Genomic DNA, 21,454 nt, shown 5'->3' on the forward strand with positions numbered 1-21,454 from the left:
CAGCCCTTGAAGTTCAGACTCCAATTCTATACCTGAATACTGTGTGGTCTCTTCCTAGATTAGCCTATAAATCATTCCATAGTTGGTGCTATTCAGTGGGGCTGCATATGGCACTGAAATCTAAACACAGCTACATAAATAGCACTCTGTTTCTTGAAAGCCATGACGCTTTCAGAAAAACGATACCATAGAGATCTCTCTGAAATCTTTCAGAGATTCCATCCTTGTACGCAGTTCTTCTTCTTTGGGAAAAAAATCCCAATGCATGTCTTGGCTAAACGAACCATTCCAAAATAAATGGTTCACTTAACATGCATATAGCATGGACAGCTAATGATTCCCGGGGTATTGATCCTCCTAAAAGAGGAGCCAGACATTTGAAGGGATCAAATAACAATACCAGTACATCGCACTCTCAAGCTTTCTGCATAGCCAAAGAATGTGCTTATCGTAGCCAGATATATGTTTTATGAGCAGCTTCACGGGCACGGGAAACCTGGTTCTGCTTTACAATATGGAGGAAATTGAATTAATTAATCTTGCAATTTTTAAATGGCCTTTCACATTGTCTTCTAATCTCATCTTTTTCTTTTCCTCCACCCATGCCAACAGCGTGTGTGAGCACAGCAGAGAGAATCTGATGTCCCCATCCAACATGGGGGTTATATTCGGCCCCACCCTTATGCGGGCGCAGGAGGACACCGTCGCTGCCATGATGAATATCAAGTTCCAAAACATTGTGGTTGAGATACTCATCGAGCACTTTGACAAGGTATGGGGCCAGCCCTCAAGAGCTTGCCTCAAAAGCTCACTAGTGCTCTATCAAGTCCTTGTGGATCATTGTGCTGTGTGGTCTGGAGCACTGGCTTGTTTTGCTGGATTCCTCTTATGGTTTTAATTGTACTATTCAGAGATGCACAAAGTGGAAGCAAAAGCTGTAACAATCACATGTTCTTCACAGTTTCCTTTGGTTACTTCATAAAGGCTTGGCTTTCTTAAGGGGCCTCACTCACGGCTTTAACAGAAGAAATTCCCCACTGGGAAACTTGCTATATAGCTGTACAGTATGGGAGTTTTACATTTTCCTCTGAAGCAACTGGTGTTGACCAGGGACAGAAAACCAAACTGTATGGACAATAGGTCTCACCTGACATGGTCCGAAACAGGTAACTGTAGAACTACTCTTAAGTGACTTCCTAAAGGATCAATAAAAACAAGTTGCCTGTTGGATAGGGATTTTTTTAACTAAAAATTGAAGAAAGCCACGTGTGGCAGTACTTCAAAGTGATCTCTTGAGAGAGGAGCTGCCAATTGGAGGGGGAGTCTTTAGTGCAAGTTTCAGCATACATCTGACATTTTTGAGTTCTGTATAGAGTAATACTTTGCCCATAAAGCTCTAGACAGTGGAACTGGCGGAAAGGACCAGCTGCTGATACAGAATTTTGAAAGAGTTCACGCTATTATTATTTAATTATGGAGGTATTGATACAGCTCCATATTTAAAGTTGCACCAAGGTTTTCATTTTCATGGGACCTTTATTTAATATTTGTATTACAGTAGTCACCAGAAGCCTCAATCAGGATTGGAGCCTCATTATTGGAGCCTCATTATTGCCCCAGGGGTCGGTCCTGGGGCCAGTTTTGTTCAATATCTTCACTAATGATCTGGAGGATGGTGTGGATTGCACCCTCAGCAAGTTTGCAGATGACACTAAACTGGGAGGAGAGGTAGATACGCTGGAGGGTAGGGATAGGATACAGAGGGACCTAGACAAATTAGAGGATTGGGCCAAAAGAAATCTGCTGAGGTTCAACAAGGACAAGTGCAGAGTCGTGCACTTTTGACGGAAGACTCCTATGCACTGCTACAGACTAGGGACCGAGTGGCTAGGCAGCAGATCTGCAGAAAAGCACCTAGGGGTTACAGTGGACGAGAAGCTGGATATGAGTCAACAGTGTGCCCTTGTTGCCAAGAAGGCTAACAGCATTTTGGGCTGTATAAGTAGGAGCATTGCCAGCAGATCGAGGGACGTGATCATTCCCCTCTATTCGGCATCGGTGAGGTCTCGTCTGGAGTTCTGTGTCCAGTTTTGGGCCCCACACTACAAGAAGGATGTGGAAAAATTGGAAAGAGTTGAGGGGAGGGCAACAAAAATTATTAGGGGGCTGGAGCACATGACTTATGAGAAGAGGCTGAGGAAACTGGGATTATTTAGTTTGCAGAAGAGAAGAATGAGGGGGGATTTGATAGCTGCTTTCACTACCTGAAAGAGGGTTCCAAAGAGGATGGATCTCGACTGTTCTCAGTGGTAGCAGATGATAGAACAAGGAGTAATGGTCTCAAGTTGCAGTGGGGGAGGTTTAGGTTGGATATTAGGAAAAACTCTTTCACTAGGAAGGTGGTAAAACACTGGAATGCGTTACCTAGGGAGGTGGTGGAATCTCCTTCCTTTGAGGTTTTTAAGGTCAGGCTTGACAAAGCCCTGGCTGGGATGGTTTAGCTGGGGATTGGTCCTGCTTTGAGCAGGGGGTTGGAATCGATGACCTCCTGAGGTCCCTTTCAACCCTGATATTCTATGATTATGCCTGGTGCTATACAAAAACCTGTTTACACACACACAAGCTGATGTTGATCATGGCTGTCTCTGTTGTGATGGAATGTAGAGTACTCTGCTACCTAATGTATTGGTGATTTGTCACTAATAATATCTGGTATAAATTTAATCATTTGGTATTTTGGGGGGGTAGTTTGGAAGAGTATAATTGAGTTTTATAATAAAATGTGAAAACGATCAGCTGCAGCATTCAGTAAAAGTTATTAGGGTCAGATTCATTCCTGCACAACTTACTAGGGATGAATTTGGCCCTTTATCTTTACTTAGGGCCCTTGATCACAGAATACTTCATAGAGAAAGTCCAGCATACGAGAAGAAGAAAGCTGTAAAGCATGCTTTAAGGAGAGGTAGTTACCTGCCTTTGAGGAGGATGGAGAAAGAGTTCCTGTGAGACAGATCAGCACAAGTGAAAAGTGACCCCCGCACACACACACACACACTTCTGGGGAGGGGAGAGTAGGTCAAATGTGAAGGAGCACAGTAGTTGAGAAGGTGGGCGTATGGTTAGAGGTAGAGCAGAGATCAGAACAGAAGAGTGAGTCGTAGATGGTGGTGCTGGGGTTTGGATGAGTGGATGGATGAATCCATGGAGATTTGAGTACCTGCAGGATAATTTTAGTTGGATTTAGAAATTGACAAGAAGCCAGTGAAAATAACACACCTTGGTTTCATTACAGTTCATTGAAACCATTCCCTAGCAAGCTCTTTCAACTGAACAGCTAGTTGATTATAAGTTAAATGCTCAGATTCTGCACTACAGTATGGCCTCTCTCTTCTGTGTTATAGAGTTTGCAGCCCAGATAATGGCCTGCAGAGGGGAGCCAGGGAAAATGTATGATTACTCTGCCATCTCCAAGCTCTGGAATGAAATTTTAATTAAGACAGACCTCTGCTTCCTTGCCTTTAATTTCCGCAATGATAAGGTTAAGCTAGTAATGTTTTATTAGACTGAGCTTATAAACGCAGCTTCAGTATCTAAAATATCTTCAACTGACATATAAGCAAATACTTCAAATGAGTTTGAAGTAGAATAGATATATTATTTATATAGTACATTATGAAGACTCTAAGGACAAGGAAATTCACTAAGTCAGTTTGGGTAATTATTGCTTCAACAGCTTAAATTTCCATGCCACAGCTAAATTAAAAATTTGATTCCTCTGGAAATAACTCCTGTTGCTGTATGAACTTTAGTGTCTAATGCTGAGATTGGGTCAATATCATTATATTTCTGAATTATTTAAATTTGATTTTCATTTCAAAATACACAAAGCAAACAGGGCTTGTGTCAGCATCTTGGAAAGCTGTGGATGGCTGCATATTTCAGCAGCACTTACATATCAAGCTAGAAAGCATCTCCTGCATTTGCCTGTCTGTGGTAATGGTGTAAGAGTTGATGCTGGAAGTACTCTTCCTTTAAGAGCCATGATGTGACTTTCCTTAGCGCATTGCAGACAGGAAAGAGGTTGGCGTTTCAACAGGTTTTGTGAAACTTGCCTTAGTATTGATTCATTGATCCTTATTCTGCTATTTTAATGACTCCCAAAGTTGTGCTTTTAAATCATGGGCTAATAATGCCAAAGAAACCTCCTTGGCATCAGGGCAAAGGGAACACTCTGGACCTTCGTATTCTAGGATGGAGAAAAAGTATCGCCATCTGCAAAGAACTGAACCACTGGAGTCAGAGTCTGTTAAATGTCGACAGCTGCTTTATGTCACAGGATCTCAAAGCAAAAGATCCAAACCCAAGAGACTGGAGTTTGGAAGAGATTCCTGAATTCTTGCCCTGAATTCAGAGAGGCAGCTGTGTGCATACAGCTGCAAAGCATGGAATATCTCTCGTGCTGAATACAAAGAGAGATGGGAAAAAGCAGGAGCACACGCCCAATCCTAACAAACAGCATTTGTACCAAACTGACTGGAGAGTTTGAGAAATGGTTAATGCCACTGAAAATATTACATCCCTGTACTTGCTTGATCAGTAGAGAGAGATCATGCTCCCTACTGCTCACATGCTGGTATTGTAAGTTAGACCTTGGGGAATCTGATTGCAGAGATGCCTGGGACCTGTCATCACTTTTATACATTCTGCCAGGTCTTCATGACCCAAGAAGATTCAGGAAAAAGAAGCTGGAGAGTGTTACACTGTCTCATCCCACTTGTTTGACCTCACAGAATTTCTCTTGGTTTGAAAGAGGAAGGAAATCAGTTTTCTAACAAAGAAATTGTTTTATACAGGGGAAAAAGTGATTATTACATTTAAAACATGTGTGAATGACTCCCCAAAAATCCCTGAACCAAAAATAGGTGCAGAACGGGCAGTGGCCCAGCATGCTTCCCCACGCAGTGAGAGTCCCCTCTCCAGTGACAAAGTGGTTCAGTCTCCAGGCTTCATTCATTTTCTGTTCTTTCTGCCAATGCTGCTAGCAAAGGTGTCAGTTATGAAATTTTTTACGATTGGGATTCTTGTCCGTGACCAGCAATCCATTCCACACAGGCCACCTAACTGTCAGATCGTCATGATTTTTGGTAGCTATCAAGCCAGGCCAAGTTTAGATCAGTGATCTAAAAGGGAACATCTCTGTATCCCATTACAGTTGCCCTGAGCCATCCATTCCGGGCCTATACAATAACTGAGCATTTAGCGCCCAATCTAATCCCCTGTAACATCAGTGGAAAGAATTCAATAGCAGTTGGATTGCGGCCTTCATATGGTATTTTATGTCTTCAAAAGCCTGTTCAAAGGTTAATCAATGCTTCTTCAACTGTGAAGAAAGGACCTGAATAAATGAGAGCAACTAAATTAAAACCACCCAAGTCAGAAGTAAGGGCTGGATGACCAGTATGACAGGGAACCAGATTTATTAATCAACGATTGTTTAAGACAAATTAGTAACTGAGCGGCCATGGGTCTGATGGTTTCTTTTGATGCTAATGTGGGGGTTGTTTGAATGATTTCTGCAGAAGATTAAATTTGCTCTTCTCATCAACTGTCTGCTTTGAGGCCTGGTTAATATGCCCTGCCATCGTGTGGAAAGGCATGTTTTATTAGGGTTTTTTTATAGCATTGTCTAGTTTAGCATTTCAGTTTTTGAAGTGGGTGCGTGCAAAGCTGCATAACAGGAAATCTGTCTAGAAAAAAGCCCACACCAAGAGACATAGCAGCCTAGTGAACACAGTTAGTAATGCACAGCTTTCCCCAAAGCTCAGTGGTTGTACTGAACCTTACTCCACCACATTTGTGCTGCTCCGATGCTGCAAACAGACCAAAAAGCTGGTATAAGCAGACAGCTAGGGATTTGTCCAGCACAGGAGAATTCCTAGGTGCTGCAGGACTGTCATAGCCAGCTGATACGCTATCTAGGGTGGCCAGGTGCCTGGTTTTTGACCAAAAAGTCCAGTCGAAAAGGGGACCTGACAGTGTCTGGTCAGATCTACTAACCGGATACCTAAAGTCTGGTTACTGCAGGCAAGGGATGGGGGGAGGCAGCAGGTCATCACCTGCACCAGCCCCTACTCAGCCGGGGCTGCCTCCTGCCTGTGTCAGGTGGCTGCCGCTCCCGGCCTTGGCTCTGCATGTGAGTCCCTCCTGACCCGGGCTGGGGGATGCCGGGAGGGGAAAAGCAGCGAGCGACAGAGAAGGGGAGTGGATGGGGGCGGGGCCTCGAGGGGAAGGGGCAGGCAGGGGCAGGGCCTCGGGGAAAGGGGCAGGGGCAGGGCTTTGGAGGGAAGAGGAAGGGCACAGGTGGGACCTCTGAGGGGAAGAGACGGGGCACAGGTGCGGCCTCGGGGGGAAGTAAGGGGGCAGGGGAAGTTCCAGCACTCCTGCTGCAGTGTCCGGTTTTTAAATATTACCAAGGTGGCAATCCTAATGCTATCCCCTCTCCTAGCCTTGGTGTAGAGAGGCTGTTGGCAGCATTAGAGCATTGCTGCACTCTAGTGATCCCTGGTTCTCCTACCAGCCCCATGGGGACAGGGGAGAGAGGTATTCAGCCAGCATAGTTTAGAGCAACCCTAAAACAGCTCTAAACTAAGCTGGACGAAGTGTAAACTTAACTCCAGGATTGCTGAGCTGCACATGGCTCCTTTGCAGCTCCCCCAGTCAACTGCACCCAGCACTTATTGGACATAGTTTAGGACTGATCTCTAGGTGTATACTTTATCTCAGTGAGATGCATTTCCCTTATTACCCTGCTCTTGAGTCACATGGCTTTGGGGTGGGAGTCTGTCCTTTGGAAAGGGAGTGCATGAATCATGATCAGCAGATCTTAAAACATAGCAGGAGCTTTGCAAAAAATCCAAAGTCGACTCTTTGGATTTGAATGATTAACATTGCCTAGCCAATGATAACAGTAATAAGAGGTTGTCCTTCTATAACACCTTCCAGTCCTTTACAAATAGTAATAAATAGATCATGACAATACTCCCGTGAGGGAAGGAAATAACATAATCCCAATTTTACAGGGGGAAACTGAGGCACAGATAAGCCAACTGAATTTCCCAGCATCACAGATGCATGTCAGGGTCAGAGTCAAGAATAAAACCCTAGTCTCTCAGTTCCTAGATCTGTGCTTTTAATCCAAGACCATTCTTCCTTCCTGTTCAGAGCTTTGAATCTTGATGTCAAATATAATCCATTTGAGGATGACTTCTAGTTAAAAATCTGTTTGATTAAGGGGCTATGGGGAAACCCCAGGAGTCTGGCCTGATTGGCCCAATATAGTGAGTGTCAAGTAACAGTGGAGCAGAGGATCAACTGAAATCATATCCTTCTAAATCACTCTTCCCTACAGATCTACTCCAGCCCACCTGAGGACAGTGCTGCCCCCCCAGTGCCTCCTCCCAGGGTAGCTGCCCGAAGGCACAAACCCATCACAATCTCCAAGCGCCCGCTGAGGGAAAGACCTGTCTTCTATGGTGGTTCCCTGGAAGAAAATAAAGGTCAGTTCAGCTGTTCACTGATACCGCTACCACCTCAGTCTCCAGCTTTTACAGTTCTCTGGTTGGCACTGTACGCTGGATCCCAGCTTCCCATTCATTGTGGGAGGGATGGATTTGAAACTGCAGCAACAGCATCACATTTCCAAGGGCATTAACGTGTGGGGTGGGAAGAGGGGTTGTTCGGAGTTTTTGTTTCCCCTTGTAGAAAGTGGAAGGAGAGTAAATATCTGCATTTAGGCTGCTTCTGATCTAACAGCTCCTAAACTACTTTGGAGCAGGGTTTTCTCATAGCTTGATCCTTCAGAGATCTAAATTAAACACCGTGCTCTTCCATTCGAAAGGGCCTCACAGTTCCACAGATAAAAGTGCAGCGTAATGTAAATAAGTTCATAGATTTGAAAAATAAAAGCATCTTCTCTAGCACAGCATATGAGATGCAGCTCTAGCGTCAATTCCAGCAGCGCTGAGCCACGGAGTGCAGTCAAGCTAAGCAGATCAGTGCTTGCTTTAAGCCCTAGGATTGACTTACTTGTACTGAACAGAGCTCGATACTGAGAGAGCTCGTGATGAGCCTGAGCCACTGGCAATGCAGGGTGAAGCAAGTGAGGCACCGCAAGAAAAATAAGAGCAAGGAATTGAGTCATTGCTTAACAAGCCCTGATTAAAGCATTTCCCCTGTTGAATTTATTTTGTTGGTTAGTATTTACTAATACAGAGGCACACTGCTGTCATGTTGAAGGGGCACAGTCAACTTCTACTCATGCTTTTGTCTGCAGATGTTTTACCAGTTGTTGTTACAAGTTACTCCTAAGATCATTACTTGTTACTCCTGTTGCTGAAAGAGATTAGGAAAAAAATAGTTCTCTGTTTTGTTTTCAGTTTGTTTACTTTGTGCTTTTGGACTTGAACTTGCAAGTTTGAGCATTTGGCCCAATTTACCAATTCATTTAAGCACATGCTTAACTTTAAGCACTAGAGTAGTCCCTTAAAGTTGGTGGACCTATTCAGGTACTTAAGATTAAGCTTGTGCTTAAATGTTTGCTGACTGAGGACCAGGGTGTTGACACCTTGCAGGTCAGAGACCGTAGTGCAGTCAGTTTCTCTGTGGTGCACTCTGTTGTTTGTATGGATCTTTCACACAGCAACAGGGAAAATAAAAACATTTGCAAAACTATGAAAACATGGTAGTAAAACCACAAAATCTGTCAGGGGGATTCACAGGCAAGTGTATTCCCAGAAACGACTTTTATTTTTTATGTTTTTAAATTGACTAGGAAATGGAAGTCAACAGTGTCCCTCTAAAAATCATAGATTTTAAAAGTACATCAGTAGATTTCCTTTTCTCACCTTAGATTAGTGAAACTGAAGAAACGTTTCACGGTCACTTATTTCTCACCACCAGGGCAAGCGAGTTCCCTTTCGCACTGCACACAGTGTGGGCCACAAAAGCAGACCAGGCAGGTTTGCTAATTTCTAGTTACTATCACAGACCCTCGGAGCCTGTTTTCAAAGGCGCTGCGAGCAGCGAGTGCTGAGTGAGCACTTGTGAAAATCAGGCCCTGTGCATCTCAGGATTTCTCCTGGTACCTGCATTTATTCCCTTTTCCTTCGGTTCCCAGGTGACACCCGTGATCAGACTCCTAACGGCACCATCATCTCGAATAGTACAGAAGCCCCCAAGCCGCTACATCGCAGCAGACTGCCTACACAGAGAGCAGGGGAGGCTGATCCTGGGAGGCCTGGCTCAGAGAGCAAGCATGAACAGTCCTCTGAGGTGGTTGTGGGAAAGCTGGTGTCCAAGCTGCAGGATGGGGGAGCTAAGCTCGCCAACAAGGCCGCAAACGGAGTGGTGACTGGCACCACTGCTCTAAAGACCTCTGTTGTCCATGCTAAGAGGCCTACTCTGAAGCCCATGATATACAGCAAGGAGGGTAAGTTTTCTGCTTTGGGAGGTCTCAGCTGACCTTGGGTGGAACTCTCGCCCATCTTGTTGCACTGCAGAAATCACAGCAAACATTGTGACAAGCACCCCAAATGTTTTGCGTTTTGTCAGACTGGAGGGGGAGGGGGTTTGCAGAGGGAAGTGCTATTTTTGCAACCTGTGTCTCTTTTCATGCAGTTCAACAGTAGGGGACCTGAGATCAAAACCCTCACATGGACCACTGGAGCCGGACCCTCCTCCTTCTGAGGACGTTCTGATCCAGATCCAATCATCATGATTTTTTTTTATTTTTATTACATTTTTATTACAGCCCATTTTTATTACAGACGGGTTTGTAAGCTCAGCCTGTTGCTTACTGATGGAGGAAAGGGCATAGATTGGCCTGTGCTATTTCAGAGCTTTATGTAGCAATGCTGATACGGTAGACTAGTCCTCTGAAGCATTAGTGGCATGGGCACAAGACATGCTGGGAACTCATGCAAGGGTTCGACCTTTAGATTCAGAGATCACATAGTGGCCCAATGGACTCTGTAAAATCAGAATTCAAATCTGAATAGAAATGATTCAGAACCATCTAAGATGAGTGCTTTAGATATTGAAAACTTGAGTAATTTGAAAAATACAAAATGCTTTTAGCTGTTTAGGCAGTGCACTTGCATTTTGTATTTCTCTCAGTGCAGACAAAGAAAATCAATGAAGTCACTTTTACTTTTGCTTATAGTCAGTTTCCCTTTTAGGTTCTTGATGCCGCAATGGCTGGATTGCACACACTGGCAGGGCAAGATTTATTTCATCTGTTTCCACTGGAATTTTAAAAAATCAAGGAAGCATTTCTATTTAGCACAAATGTGATAAAAAACTTGTTTTCTTTTGGTAATTTAAAAGACTCAATTTGGGACCAAATTTAACTTGACATTTTCCATTTAAAATAGATAAAGGAAGGTGTGGTACTTTGCCAAAATGTACAGATCACTCCAATGACACAGATGTGGGTTGTTTATAAAAAAGAAAGATGATTGTTTTATGCATTGACAGCTCTTCCTGTGTTCATCTCTCTGCTTGCTAGATGCTTTCATAACCTAATAGCCTTCACAGTCTCGCACTTAGAAAGGAAACAGTAGACTGCACACTTATGTTGACTCCTGGGTATAATAAAAAGAAAGAGAATAACAAGGTTTGGCTTGGTAGCATAACCATAAAGTTAATTTGAATAATACTACTGATCTCATATAAATCTGACCTATAAGTATTGGATAGAAATCTGCTTTTGGTATAATAGGATGGTTTTTACATATGGAAGTGGCTGAACATTAACTGCTATTTTGCATTTGAAGTTATTATGTTATTATAATGTAACACATTGCATCTCTATAGTGTGTCCAAAGTACACACATTGACAAAATAGGCTAATGCGATTTTGGGATGTATAAACAGTGAATCTCGAGTAGGAGTAGGGAGTTTATATAACATCTGTATTTGGCACTGATGCAGCCACTGGAATACTGTGTTCAGTTTTGGTGTCCATAATTCAAGAAGGGTACTGAAAAATTGGAGAGGATTCAAAGAAATTCATGAGAATGATTAAAGGATTGGAAAATATGCCTTATGGTGAGAGACTCAAGGACTTCAATCTACTTATCAAAGAGAAGGTTGGGGGGTAAAGTGATCACAATCTATAAGTACCTACATGGCGAACAGAAATTGGGTAAAAGACGGCTCCTCAGTCTACCATACAAAGGTATAACAAGATTGAGTGGCTGGAAGTTGAAGCTAGACAAATTCAGATTAGAAATAAGTCATCAATTTTTAACATTGTAATATATTTTTAACTGTAATATCTTACCAAGGTTTGTGGTGCATTCTCCATCACTGGAAACTTTTAGAAAACAATCCAATTTTGATTTAAAAGAGATATAGATATAAATAGATATAGTCAAGTTTAACAGGAATTAATCTATGGCCTGTGTTATGCAGGAGGTCAGACTAGATGATCACAATGTTTCTTCTGGTTTCATAATCTATGAATCAGTCAAAATGCTTCCTAAAGAAGTTGGGTAGTGGCTTGGAAGGTGAAATGGGAAGAGAAAGAATGATTTAGTGTCACAGAGGAAGGAGGGAGAAAGGATTTGGAGAGATTGAGTGGCACAAATGAAAGAGCATTTTACCCCACAACCTTCTGCCAGTGGTGGCAAGACAAGGTAAAGGATGCAGGAGGTCAAAGTAGATGGAGTGCAGTGACTGAGCAGGGCCTAGGTTGATAACAGGTCAAAGAGTTTGGGTGCAGCAGGGCCATGGAGAGTTTTGAAAAGTATGATTGTAGTGTTCAGCTGGATTCTGAGATGGATAGGAAGCCAGGCCAAGGAACTCAGGGTGGGAGGAATAGGAAGCTGGTGAAGGGAGTGGATAGGAATCCAGGGAAGGGGAAGGAAGATGCATGGAGCAGAGTAAATATAGTCCAGCTTCCTGGAATAAAGGCCTAGTGTGAAGTTTGGTGAAGCAGAGGCTCGGGAAGGTCCTAAGAGGGAACTTCAGTAATCTCAGCTATGACTGAGCATTAGAATTTAATCAGTCTCTCCCTGATTCCGTAGAGAAGCACTGAACATGGTTTCCATTGGAAAACCTTGTGGTTAGTTTTTTTTATCTCAAATAATGCAATAATAGCCTCAGAGACATTGAACAGGGTCAGTTTGCCGTGAAACAGTAATGTCTGCCTCTGGTTGTGCAGTTAGATTCCCATAGTGCCCCTCTCTCCAACCAGCCTGAAACTTCTGCCTCTTCACAATCTTTGGCTCTCACTCCAAAGCATTGCTGACAGTGTTTGTCATCTTCAACCTTTCAGGTGAGTACGACACCTTCACTAAAGTTCGATCCCCTGGAGATAAGCCAGTGATAACACGGCCCCCAGTGAGACCTCCAGACCCTCCGTGCAGAGCTCCCCCACCCCAGAAGCTGGAGCAGAAGCCTGAGCCAATAGCAGGAGGAGTGGAGGAAATGCCTTCATCTGTGTAAGTAGGAAATCCCCATCAGGGCTGTGTGCCCGGACTTAAAAGCCCAACAGGAGGCAATTCCTAGCAGTCAAGGGATTTGGAAAATGTGCAGAAGGAAAAGGCAAGGTGATAAAAGCCATACAATGGCACTAATCAAATGAAACCATGAGCCTTTTGTAGTTTAGTCATGGGGACTCCATTTCCTCCCCAGGGCCCTCTGTTGTGTCCAGTAACAATGGTATGAGAAACGTCTAATCACTTCTGGGTGAACAAGCCACACAAAAGAACAAACTTTCCAAGAAAGAGTTGATGCTGCTTGGATTTGTTCTCAGCAAAATGAGGGGGAAGCTGACCACTAATTAAACTGAGCTCTGTGCTCCAATTTCACTTACATTATAGCTGACAATAATCCCATTGGACTCAATGGGAGTGTTCTTACGTAAAGAATGACTAAAGATCTCAAGATTTCACCATTGACTTCAGTGGGAGTTTGGCTTGAAGAAGGGCTTCTAAGTGTTACCAGCAAAGAATTCACTGTGTGCTACTCGTGTGGTAATACCATAACCGAGCTTACATTTTTCATTGCTCTGTCACCCTGTCAGGGTCTGACACTGGCTACCTGATACTTTATCGTGGACCCCTATGCTGGCATTTCTTCCCACTCTCCTATAGATCACAAGGTCGTAGGGTTAAGATTTCTACCTGCTTCCTCCCCCAAGCCCTCACATACCCCATTGCAGATGACTTGCTGTTATGAAACATCCTTTGTGACCACATTCATCCATTTAAGTACACAAAAGCCAATGAAGTGTCATGCCCTCAATGGAACAAGAGGTGCAATACCCAGTGTCATGGCACAGCATGGGGAAAGCAGTGTCCTTTGTTCAGAGAGGAGCAGAGTCTGAGGTCCCCGTGCATTGTGCTCCCGACATACAGTGTCTCTGGAATAGCCCTGCTTGATTTGGTGAATAACTTTCAGTTAAGCAGTGTTATGTAGTTGATCCAAATCCTGCAATTTGCACTTCTTACTCAGGTCAAATTCCTATTGGTTTCAGTGGGCCTTATGCCTGAGGAAGGATGGGCAAAGGTTGGCCTGTTACTGTTAATCGTTTGCTGTGATTCCTTTCTGTTACAATTACAATTGGAAGTCAGGTCTGTGGTAAGCCCGATGGAGATCATAGGTCATAAAATTAAGGATACAGGGATTAAAGATCCTCAAGCAGAGAGGTTTAGGCCGTTGGGCTGCAGGCAGTAAGACATCATCTCTGGCAGCAAGCGGTCAGTACTGTGTCAGGCAAGAGCAAAACCAGAGGTGTGAAAGCAGAAGTAGCATCTCTGATCAGACCAGAGAAGGATATTGGTGGGATGCTATTGTTGACCATCCTCAGTGCTTTCCAGTGGCAGCCTATCTCCCTCCCCTCACCAAATAATTGCTCTTTGATACAAATAGTGTCTCATCAAATAACTGCCTTATCATGGGAGAACTCAAAGAACTTTGCTGGTTTTGTTTGCAGAGTGGCCTCCAGAACAAAGTTCTTCGAGACAGCTTCCCGGAGGACAAGCAGGTAAGAGATGCCAGGAACTAAGGTGCTTTCACACAAAAACACACACAAACAAAAAAGCCTGCACCTCAGCACAGAAGTGACCCTCTAATTACAAGTGGGCAGTGTAGGCAGGAGGCCCCCATCTGGTTCTTTCTTGGACTTCAGTATTCCTGGGTAAAGAGATGGTTTCCAACCAGAACACTGCATCAAAACAAAACAAACTTTGGGGCCTTCACAAGCTAGATCTGAATAACAATCTAGAGCTGGATCTGAATTTTGTAGTTTGAGTTCATATCTGCTAGGTAATAAATATTTCTTTCGATCATTGTGTTGATGTGAGTTCAGCTCTATGCCAGTGTGTTGGGTGTTTGGTTGTATTTCACAATACCCAGTATATGAAAAGCTTAGGATCAGCAAAAAGATGAGACTGATTGCTCCCTTGAATCTGTCCCCTTGGAAGTGCAGAGTATAACCTCGTTATACCGGATTAGACATTAAACTGACACTACACATAATCGGTTTCCAATTAGAACTCCACTGTTAATGAATATGATGGCTTTGAAGTCCATGTCAGATCTTCCGGGCAGGGTAGGGTGTCAGTGTTTTGAATTAGATACAGTTCACTCTTTCTTGCTGCTGTAAATTTAGTTCTGAGCAGTACCGATACATGCAGGCTTCATCTTCCCATTCTTATAGATCACCAGCACCACTGTTTGTTTTTTTGGCATGTACCTAAAGCACAATCATGGCTGTGTGTAGATCTTTTAGAAAGTGACAGATGGGGGGAAGGGGAGGATGTCTCTCTTAGTGATGCTTACAATTTTCTTGCCTAATGTACTGAGCAATATACATTAACCTTGCCTGCCATCCCATTCCTCCTTGTAGATTCATGGCCCTGATTTTAGGCTTGTTTATTAAATTGATTTTGTTTCTCTCCCTTCTCCTCTCCCCTCACTCACAGCTCCTCATCACCGCAAGGCAGACTCCCAAGTGATGAGAGCTGAGGATAAAGGTATGTGTCTGTCACAGAAAGCAACCAACTGCATAATTTTAACCTGGCTTCAGCTGACTGGGTGGAAGGGAGGCCAGTGGAAGTAGCTGGGAATTTGTAAGGAGAGACAGATAGCGGCCTCCTCTCGCCTTCTCCAGCAGAAGACTGGGGAGGAGAGGTCGTCAGAAGTGGCCCATTTTCTCTTTCCTGGTGCAGTGTAGCAGGGCAAGGTAAACCAGTGTTCCGTGGAAATCTATTATTTCATGGCATGGATTCCACTGGCACCTGCTGCAGAAGCTGCTACCTATTCTCTGTGAACCCTGGCTATGGTCACTACTACTTTGTCCTACTGGGCTTTAAGGTAGATAAGTGTGTGTTTGAGTCCTTATTGTGAGGGGCCACCAACAAAGTTCATGGCCAGGTGCGAACAACCCCAGAAATAGGGCGTGCTTGGTTCAAGCCTGTTTCTAAGGGTTAAATGATCAATGTGTATTTGCCACCATTGACTGTCTCACACTGTTCACCTGATCGTTTTCTTCTTTCAGGCTTCTATCCACCTAACCCTGGCTGGCTCCAGGAGATTTTCCGTGCTTCTGAAATGGATTCCCCTGCTCCCCAGACTGTTTCAATCTGTGTGATGTGATCCTGGAGTGCAGCTGTCCTGTTGGACACTGACAGTGGAGCATACCATTGTGAATAGCTCGTGCAGTTAAAAGAGAGGGGAATGAAATAGGAGGAAGACCCAGCCCTTGTCTCTGTTAAATTAAATGTTTGGTTTGGGCCATTTTGCCACAGCTCCCCTTGCTCCTGCCTTGGGCAACATGTAAAGGATGCTTGTCATATCTAAGGAGGGTAATAAACCATGGGACTGACAGAGTGGTGAGAGCCGACCTAATCTACAGAACTGAGCAGCAGGCAGGCCATGGAAGGAATAGCAGAAAGTACTGAAAGCAATCTGCCCTCCAACCCTTTGGAAATTCCACTCTGGAAAGACATTGAGCTTGGATGGATGTGCAGTCAAAATGCAAGCGACCAATACCCAGAGCTTGGGTACCTGGGTATGACGAGTTGACATCCTTTTGCTGTTGGAAAGTTCTTGCTATTGACATGCTGTTTTAAAAAAACTGGTTTGAGTGCTAAGTAAACCATATTGTGTTGTTTCAGTGGTTAAGGCATTACGAGAAAACTCTGTTAACCATATGGGTCCATGTCCTGGTTCCTCTGAAGGCCAGTGTTCAGCCCAGCATACATATAGCTGTGCAATGTTCAGTCTCCCTACCTTCCCCCACAGACCTAAGGCAGCACCTTGCCCATTTCTGATCTTCCTTACATGCTGAAAATGTCCCCAAGCCATTCCCAGGAGCCAGTGTTCTGTTAGTCAGGGGCCTTTGTGGAGCTGCTCCCCGATTTCCGATTGCTTGGAAGAAGAGGTTACATGTTATTACAAACACCCTTCTATAAAGTTAGTGGGTCTGAAACCAAAGGAAACCTCCACGCCGTGTATTCCAGCTGTGCCTAGTGCACAAATACTGACTTGCCAAAGGACCACTGCAGAGCATGCAATTTGCTGGTGCTTTCAGAGCTGTCCTTATCGCCTGTCTGTGTGCAGCTAATGTGAAATCCTGCTTTATTAATGAATGTACTTCTGGTTTTTGCGGGAAATGACAGTGGTGTGTGAATGGTGTGCCTGTTCCCTTAGTCTGCAGTCCTGTGCTCACAACTGGCAATCCCAGAGGTGTGCTTGTAGCAGTGGCAGGTGAAGATGGCTTTTAAAAAAGTGATGTAAACATCCATATTACATCGTGCACATCAGCATCTCTGGGCTTTCAGAGTGTGTGAGCAGCCAGTCCAGTTCCTCCATGACACACTCTTGTGATTAGAAAATCACTATCAACACCAAAAAAGTAACATTCTCTTCAGGTGAAGTTGTTAAAAATGCACAAAGATAAGATGGCCCAACTGCAAGTGTGCATAGTGGAAACTGAGAGCTAGTCGTACAGTGCTTTCACCTGTATCAGAATTACACTGATCTTGTGGGGAATCTTCTCCAGAGTCTATGGACCAATTTCATCTGGTATCAGTGGAGCTGCACCTTTTTAATCCAGGTCTGAATTTGGCCCTGACTCTCCAAGGAGTGGAGGACACAAAACCACCATTCTGCCACTAAGAATTTAGCCACCATTTTGGCCACAACTCTCAAAAGTTTTGTATGTGTGTGATCAGACAACATTTCCAAACGTGCCCTCTAATTTTGGATGCCCAGTTTTGAGACACCGTGGGTCTGGATTTTCAAAAGAGCCGAGCACCCAAAATTCCTGAAGTCAAAGAGAGCAGCAAATGCTCAGCAGCATTAAAACCCAGCCTCTAAGTATCTAAATATTAGTCACTCAAAAGCAGACACACCCAGAATTGGAGGCCCTTTGGAAAATGTACTGTTAATCATTCTCCCCACAGCCGCAGCTGTACTGATAAATCTTCTGTATGCAGAAGGAAATAAAGAAACAGAGCCAGATTCATTTGTCTTGCAGAAGATATCTGTGGGGTGGTTTTGGGGGAGGAATTGCTATTTATCAATGAGAAAAAGAACACAACCCACCAGAAGAGGTTTGTTTTTCAAATTTCTATTTAATTCTAAACAATGATGGGTAGCAGTGAATGAACCGCACTTCTCTCTGTCCTGTGCTCTTTTTCTCCATAAGCACAGCTGTATGCTGGGATGAGTGTGACATGGCTTTAATATGCAAGGTCCTGCAGTATGAGGGTTTGAGGGACATTCCCTCATGTCAGTGACCATGAGTAAAGCAACAGGAAGAAAGCTGGGGATTTGGCACAGCTGTTCTGAATTTTTTAGGTGCCATGTGACATCAACCATCTGATCTATTTTTTTCTTGTACAAAGGTTAAATTAGCTGTGATGTTCAAGTTTCCATGAAGTAAAAACCCAGGACACGTGTCCTTCAAAGTGTCGGTGCTCTCCCTTTCTTTAATTACATGAATTTTATTTAAAAAGCTTTAGCCCTCCGGATGGTATGTGAGCCAGGCCCCATCAGACACCGAATGGCTTTGCACATTCTGATGTGGATCACAGAAAGTGGAAATGGAGCAGACCTAACAAGCCCCATCTGGATCACAGAAAGTGGAAACGGAGCAGACCTAACAAGCCCCATCTGGATCACAGAAAGTGGAAATGGAGCAGACCTAACAAGCCCCATCTAGTCCACCTTCCTACAGTGTTGGTCCCTGTTTGTCCCTTTTCTAATGCAGTGTCTAGTCTAGTAGAGAAGTCCCAAATGCTGATTTTCCCAAGTCCAATAGGAAAACGTTCTACAATTCAGAAGGGTTTGGTTTGGTTTTTCCCTGTTATTTCCTATGAATTCTTTCCTTAATTTTGTCCCATTACCACCTTGGACATAATTCCTAAATCAAGCCATAAATAATTAGTCTTCCTTCTAGGGTGGCTATAATACAACTGGATGAAAACAACTGAGTGGCTTGACCTTTAACTGAATGTGGTAAAAGCCTCCTGTGAATTCTGTGCTCCCATTTCACATGCAGACCAAGCCGGAGGGAGGTGTACAGGTCACCACAGTGCGTGCTAGGGGAGAGGAGCGGTGTTAGTACTCACCTACAACCCAGCCAAGATCAACAGCATTGACTGTTAATTTTGTAAGATGACCAAATTCCAGTGCCACTCTCCATGCAGCAAAAGCTACAGCAGAGAAAAATGAATCTCTGCTCTACTATAGGCCCTTTAATAGCTGTGAACTGGTAAGGGGGCAATAGGTTCAAACAGCTCCCAGAAACAGAGGAGCAAAGACACAAGGGTGATTTTTGTATGTATGAAACTGCTCCCCTCCCACAGCTAACACCCAGTGGAACCTCCATTGCAAGGGGCAGGTTTTCCTTAGCAAAGGGCTTTTCATTTCATCCAGGAAAGTTTATAAGTAGAGATGGGCCTGAACCAAAAACTGCAGATCTGCCTGTGTATGAACTTTAGATCCTGCTTTTAACTGGGAGCCGCATGCTCCTCCCTACTTGCAGCCTTTTTCTTATGCTGTGCTCGTTTTTCCTTTCTCTGGTTACAGCGGGCAGCCGCAGCTGGCCCTGGTGTCCTTCAGACATAATTTGCCCCATTGAGCCCTGCAAGGGGATGCACCAAGTGAGACTTCATCTTGCTAAGGAAAACCATTAGAGCATTAGAATTAGCCAATTGCAACAAGGAGCTAGTTTCCACCCACTGCTCCACATTGGGCTGACTTATAGCATGTTTCTCCTTTATTTATTCACTCAGAGTTGCCAAACACCATTGCTTCACAAGCCTCAGGCAGGGAAGTTGTGGGCAGACTCCAAGAAGCTGACTTGTATGAAGGGAGATGGCAGACTGAGAAAATGGGCCACAGCCAAATACCCATCTTCAAACATCTCTCCTTTTTGGTACAAAGGCTAAGAGTCAGGGTGACCACCCAAGGGTGCATCATGGCAGGAAGTGCCACAGGACTCACGGGGTATATTTAAACGCTGTGTGATAATGGGCCAATAGCTGAAAATATGTAGAGCTATAAAACCTCTATCATCATCATCATTAGACCCACAGCCAGTACTTGCCAACATAATGATTAAATAAAAGGAAATAAGATCTGACATTGTTACACTAAGAAGAAAGAAGGCTTCTGGAGACTGGGTTTTTATAGTAGTTTAATTCGTAGTTGTGGCTCTAGTAATAAGGGAAAACAGAACTATTTCCTTTGTTGGATAACAATTGAATACATAGCTGGAGCCTAATTTTGCTCTTGGTCACAGCTGTGTGATTTCACTGGATTTCACCTTTTAATACTTAAATGTTCCATAGTCGTTAATTTTTACAATGAGCTCATTTGTCTGGCGGGGTCTGTGCAGTTGTTAGCAAGTACATGCTTGCTCTGGGGTTCTTAATGCTGGGGTCCAGCACACTCAAGGCAAGTACTTATGGGCTGGTGAATCCACACCCTGTGTGGAGGATTATTACTGAGCGACAGTCTTTATGTTGCCTAGAATTTAAACTAAGTTTGCCTTGTTTAACCTCAGACCACTGAGTCTTGTTCTAGCTCCTTTTTCCCTCTGGCCTGCAACTGTTGTTCAATTCTTTTCTCTTATGTCCGTTGCCCTGTTCGGATTGATGCTAATTTTGCACTATTACAAACATTTTTTTCCCCAGTTCTGGGAATTTTGGTTTATTTTTCTAGAATGGCCCCTCCTGAAGACAAAGCACCCTTCCACTTTCAAAGAGAGGCCCGACACCAGTTGTAGAGCCATGACTGAGGAGCAGAAAAAGCAGATGGCAGCCTGAAAGGCCCAGAGACCATCCTAATGGTTGGGAGAATAAGGGATGGGGCTCAACAGCTACTAAAATGAGGAAGCTCAGGTGACAGTGGGCCAAGAGTCTCTCTGGCAGAGGGACTTTTATGAAAGAATGGATGGAGCAGCAAGAGCTGTTTGATCCGATAGCTACCATGAACACTAACGCCTATCACTGTTTCTGCCTCCTGACTCTGTCGTTAATGTCATTTGGTTTTAAGGTTATGTAAAGTCTCCCAAACCCACAGGCCACTGATTGTGAAGGCTTTTACCCAACAGTATCTGACGCCTGCACTATCAATGGCTGAAGAAGACCAAGAAGTTGACCTCTTAAGTCTCTCAGTGTCTCTCCTATCGATGGCTTGGGAAGGCTCAGTGCTGGGAAGGTAAAAAAGGAGAGGGAAATGGCTAAAAAACAAGTGTGATTGGCAAGGAGCCGAATGGAGCAGTCGTTCCTTTGAAAGGCTCAGCCCATGGGGTTGCTGCTGGGGAGGTGTCCTTGGCTGCTCACCTTGGTGTGTGCGCTCATTTCACAGGAGGGTTACTCCTCTCAATCTGAATCCTTCTCATGCTGTCAGACCTCCTTTAAGGCACAAACAAGGCTCAGCCAGCCCTGTCTAGCTTATTGGCAAGTTTTACTCATGCCCTCTGGTTAGACAGCAGGGCCAGATTCTGGCCAAACTTGTCTCAGACTTGCAATTCATGTTCTTTCTTAATCATCCTTATTAGGAAGCATATATCTGAGGCCAGCGTGAAAGGAGGGGCTCGGGTCTCCAACAGCCCCTGGGTGTTCAATCGGTTCTCTGATTTTTATCTAGACAAACCCATAAATAATTTCCATCGGCCTCTTTCATCTGTACAGAAAGGGCACTGTGAGACGGCGGCAGGGAAACTTCAAACGGCATCCAGGGGAAGGCTTTGCCAAAACACGTTTCTGCCCCATGCAGCTGCAGAGAATTAGCTTGGTCAGAGCTCACTGCAGTCTTTCTAAACCACTGGCTCTAGTTCCTTTAATAGTGTCGGGCATTTCTGCTGTGCCTGACAGCTTAACAGAGCCCCAAATGGCTCATACGTTGGGTGTAGCTGTGCATGCAGCCACTG

The 21,454-nt window shown here is 44.2% G+C and overlaps 1 protein-coding gene across 6 annotated transcripts in view; it reads left to right on the forward strand.

The window, feature by feature from the left end:
• OPHN1 (oligophrenin 1) overlaps nucleotides 1-17,984 on the forward strand; it is a 123,666-nt gene extending 105,682 nt beyond the window's left edge. For 5 of the 6 annotated variants that reach the window (XM_073360994.1, XM_073360992.2, XM_073360993.2 and 2 more), the window contains 7 exons: nucleotides 613-772; nucleotides 7,409-7,556; nucleotides 9,176-9,487; nucleotides 12,338-12,503; nucleotides 14,000-14,050; nucleotides 14,991-15,041; nucleotides 15,566-15,653. In XM_073360994.1, coding sequence (XP_073217095.1) covers nucleotides 613-772; nucleotides 7,409-7,556; nucleotides 9,176-9,487; nucleotides 12,338-12,503; nucleotides 14,000-14,050; nucleotides 14,991-15,033 — 880 coding nt within the window. In that variant the 3' untranslated portion in view covers nucleotides 15,034-15,041; nucleotides 15,566-15,653. Of the gene's footprint in view, nucleotides 1-612; nucleotides 773-7,408; nucleotides 7,557-9,175; nucleotides 9,488-12,337; nucleotides 12,504-13,999; nucleotides 14,051-14,990; nucleotides 15,042-15,565 lie in introns of all 6 variants that reach the window. The other variant, XM_073360996.2, reaches the window with a different exon arrangement.
• The last annotated feature ends 3,470 nt before the right edge of the window (nucleotides 17,985-21,454 follow it).

Source organism: Lepidochelys kempii, chromosome 9, assembly GCF_965140285.1.
Source record: "Lepidochelys kempii isolate rLepKem1 chromosome 9, rLepKem1.hap1, whole genome shotgun sequence".
Lineage (NCBI taxonomy): Eukaryota > Metazoa > Chordata > Testudines > Cheloniidae > Lepidochelys > Lepidochelys kempii.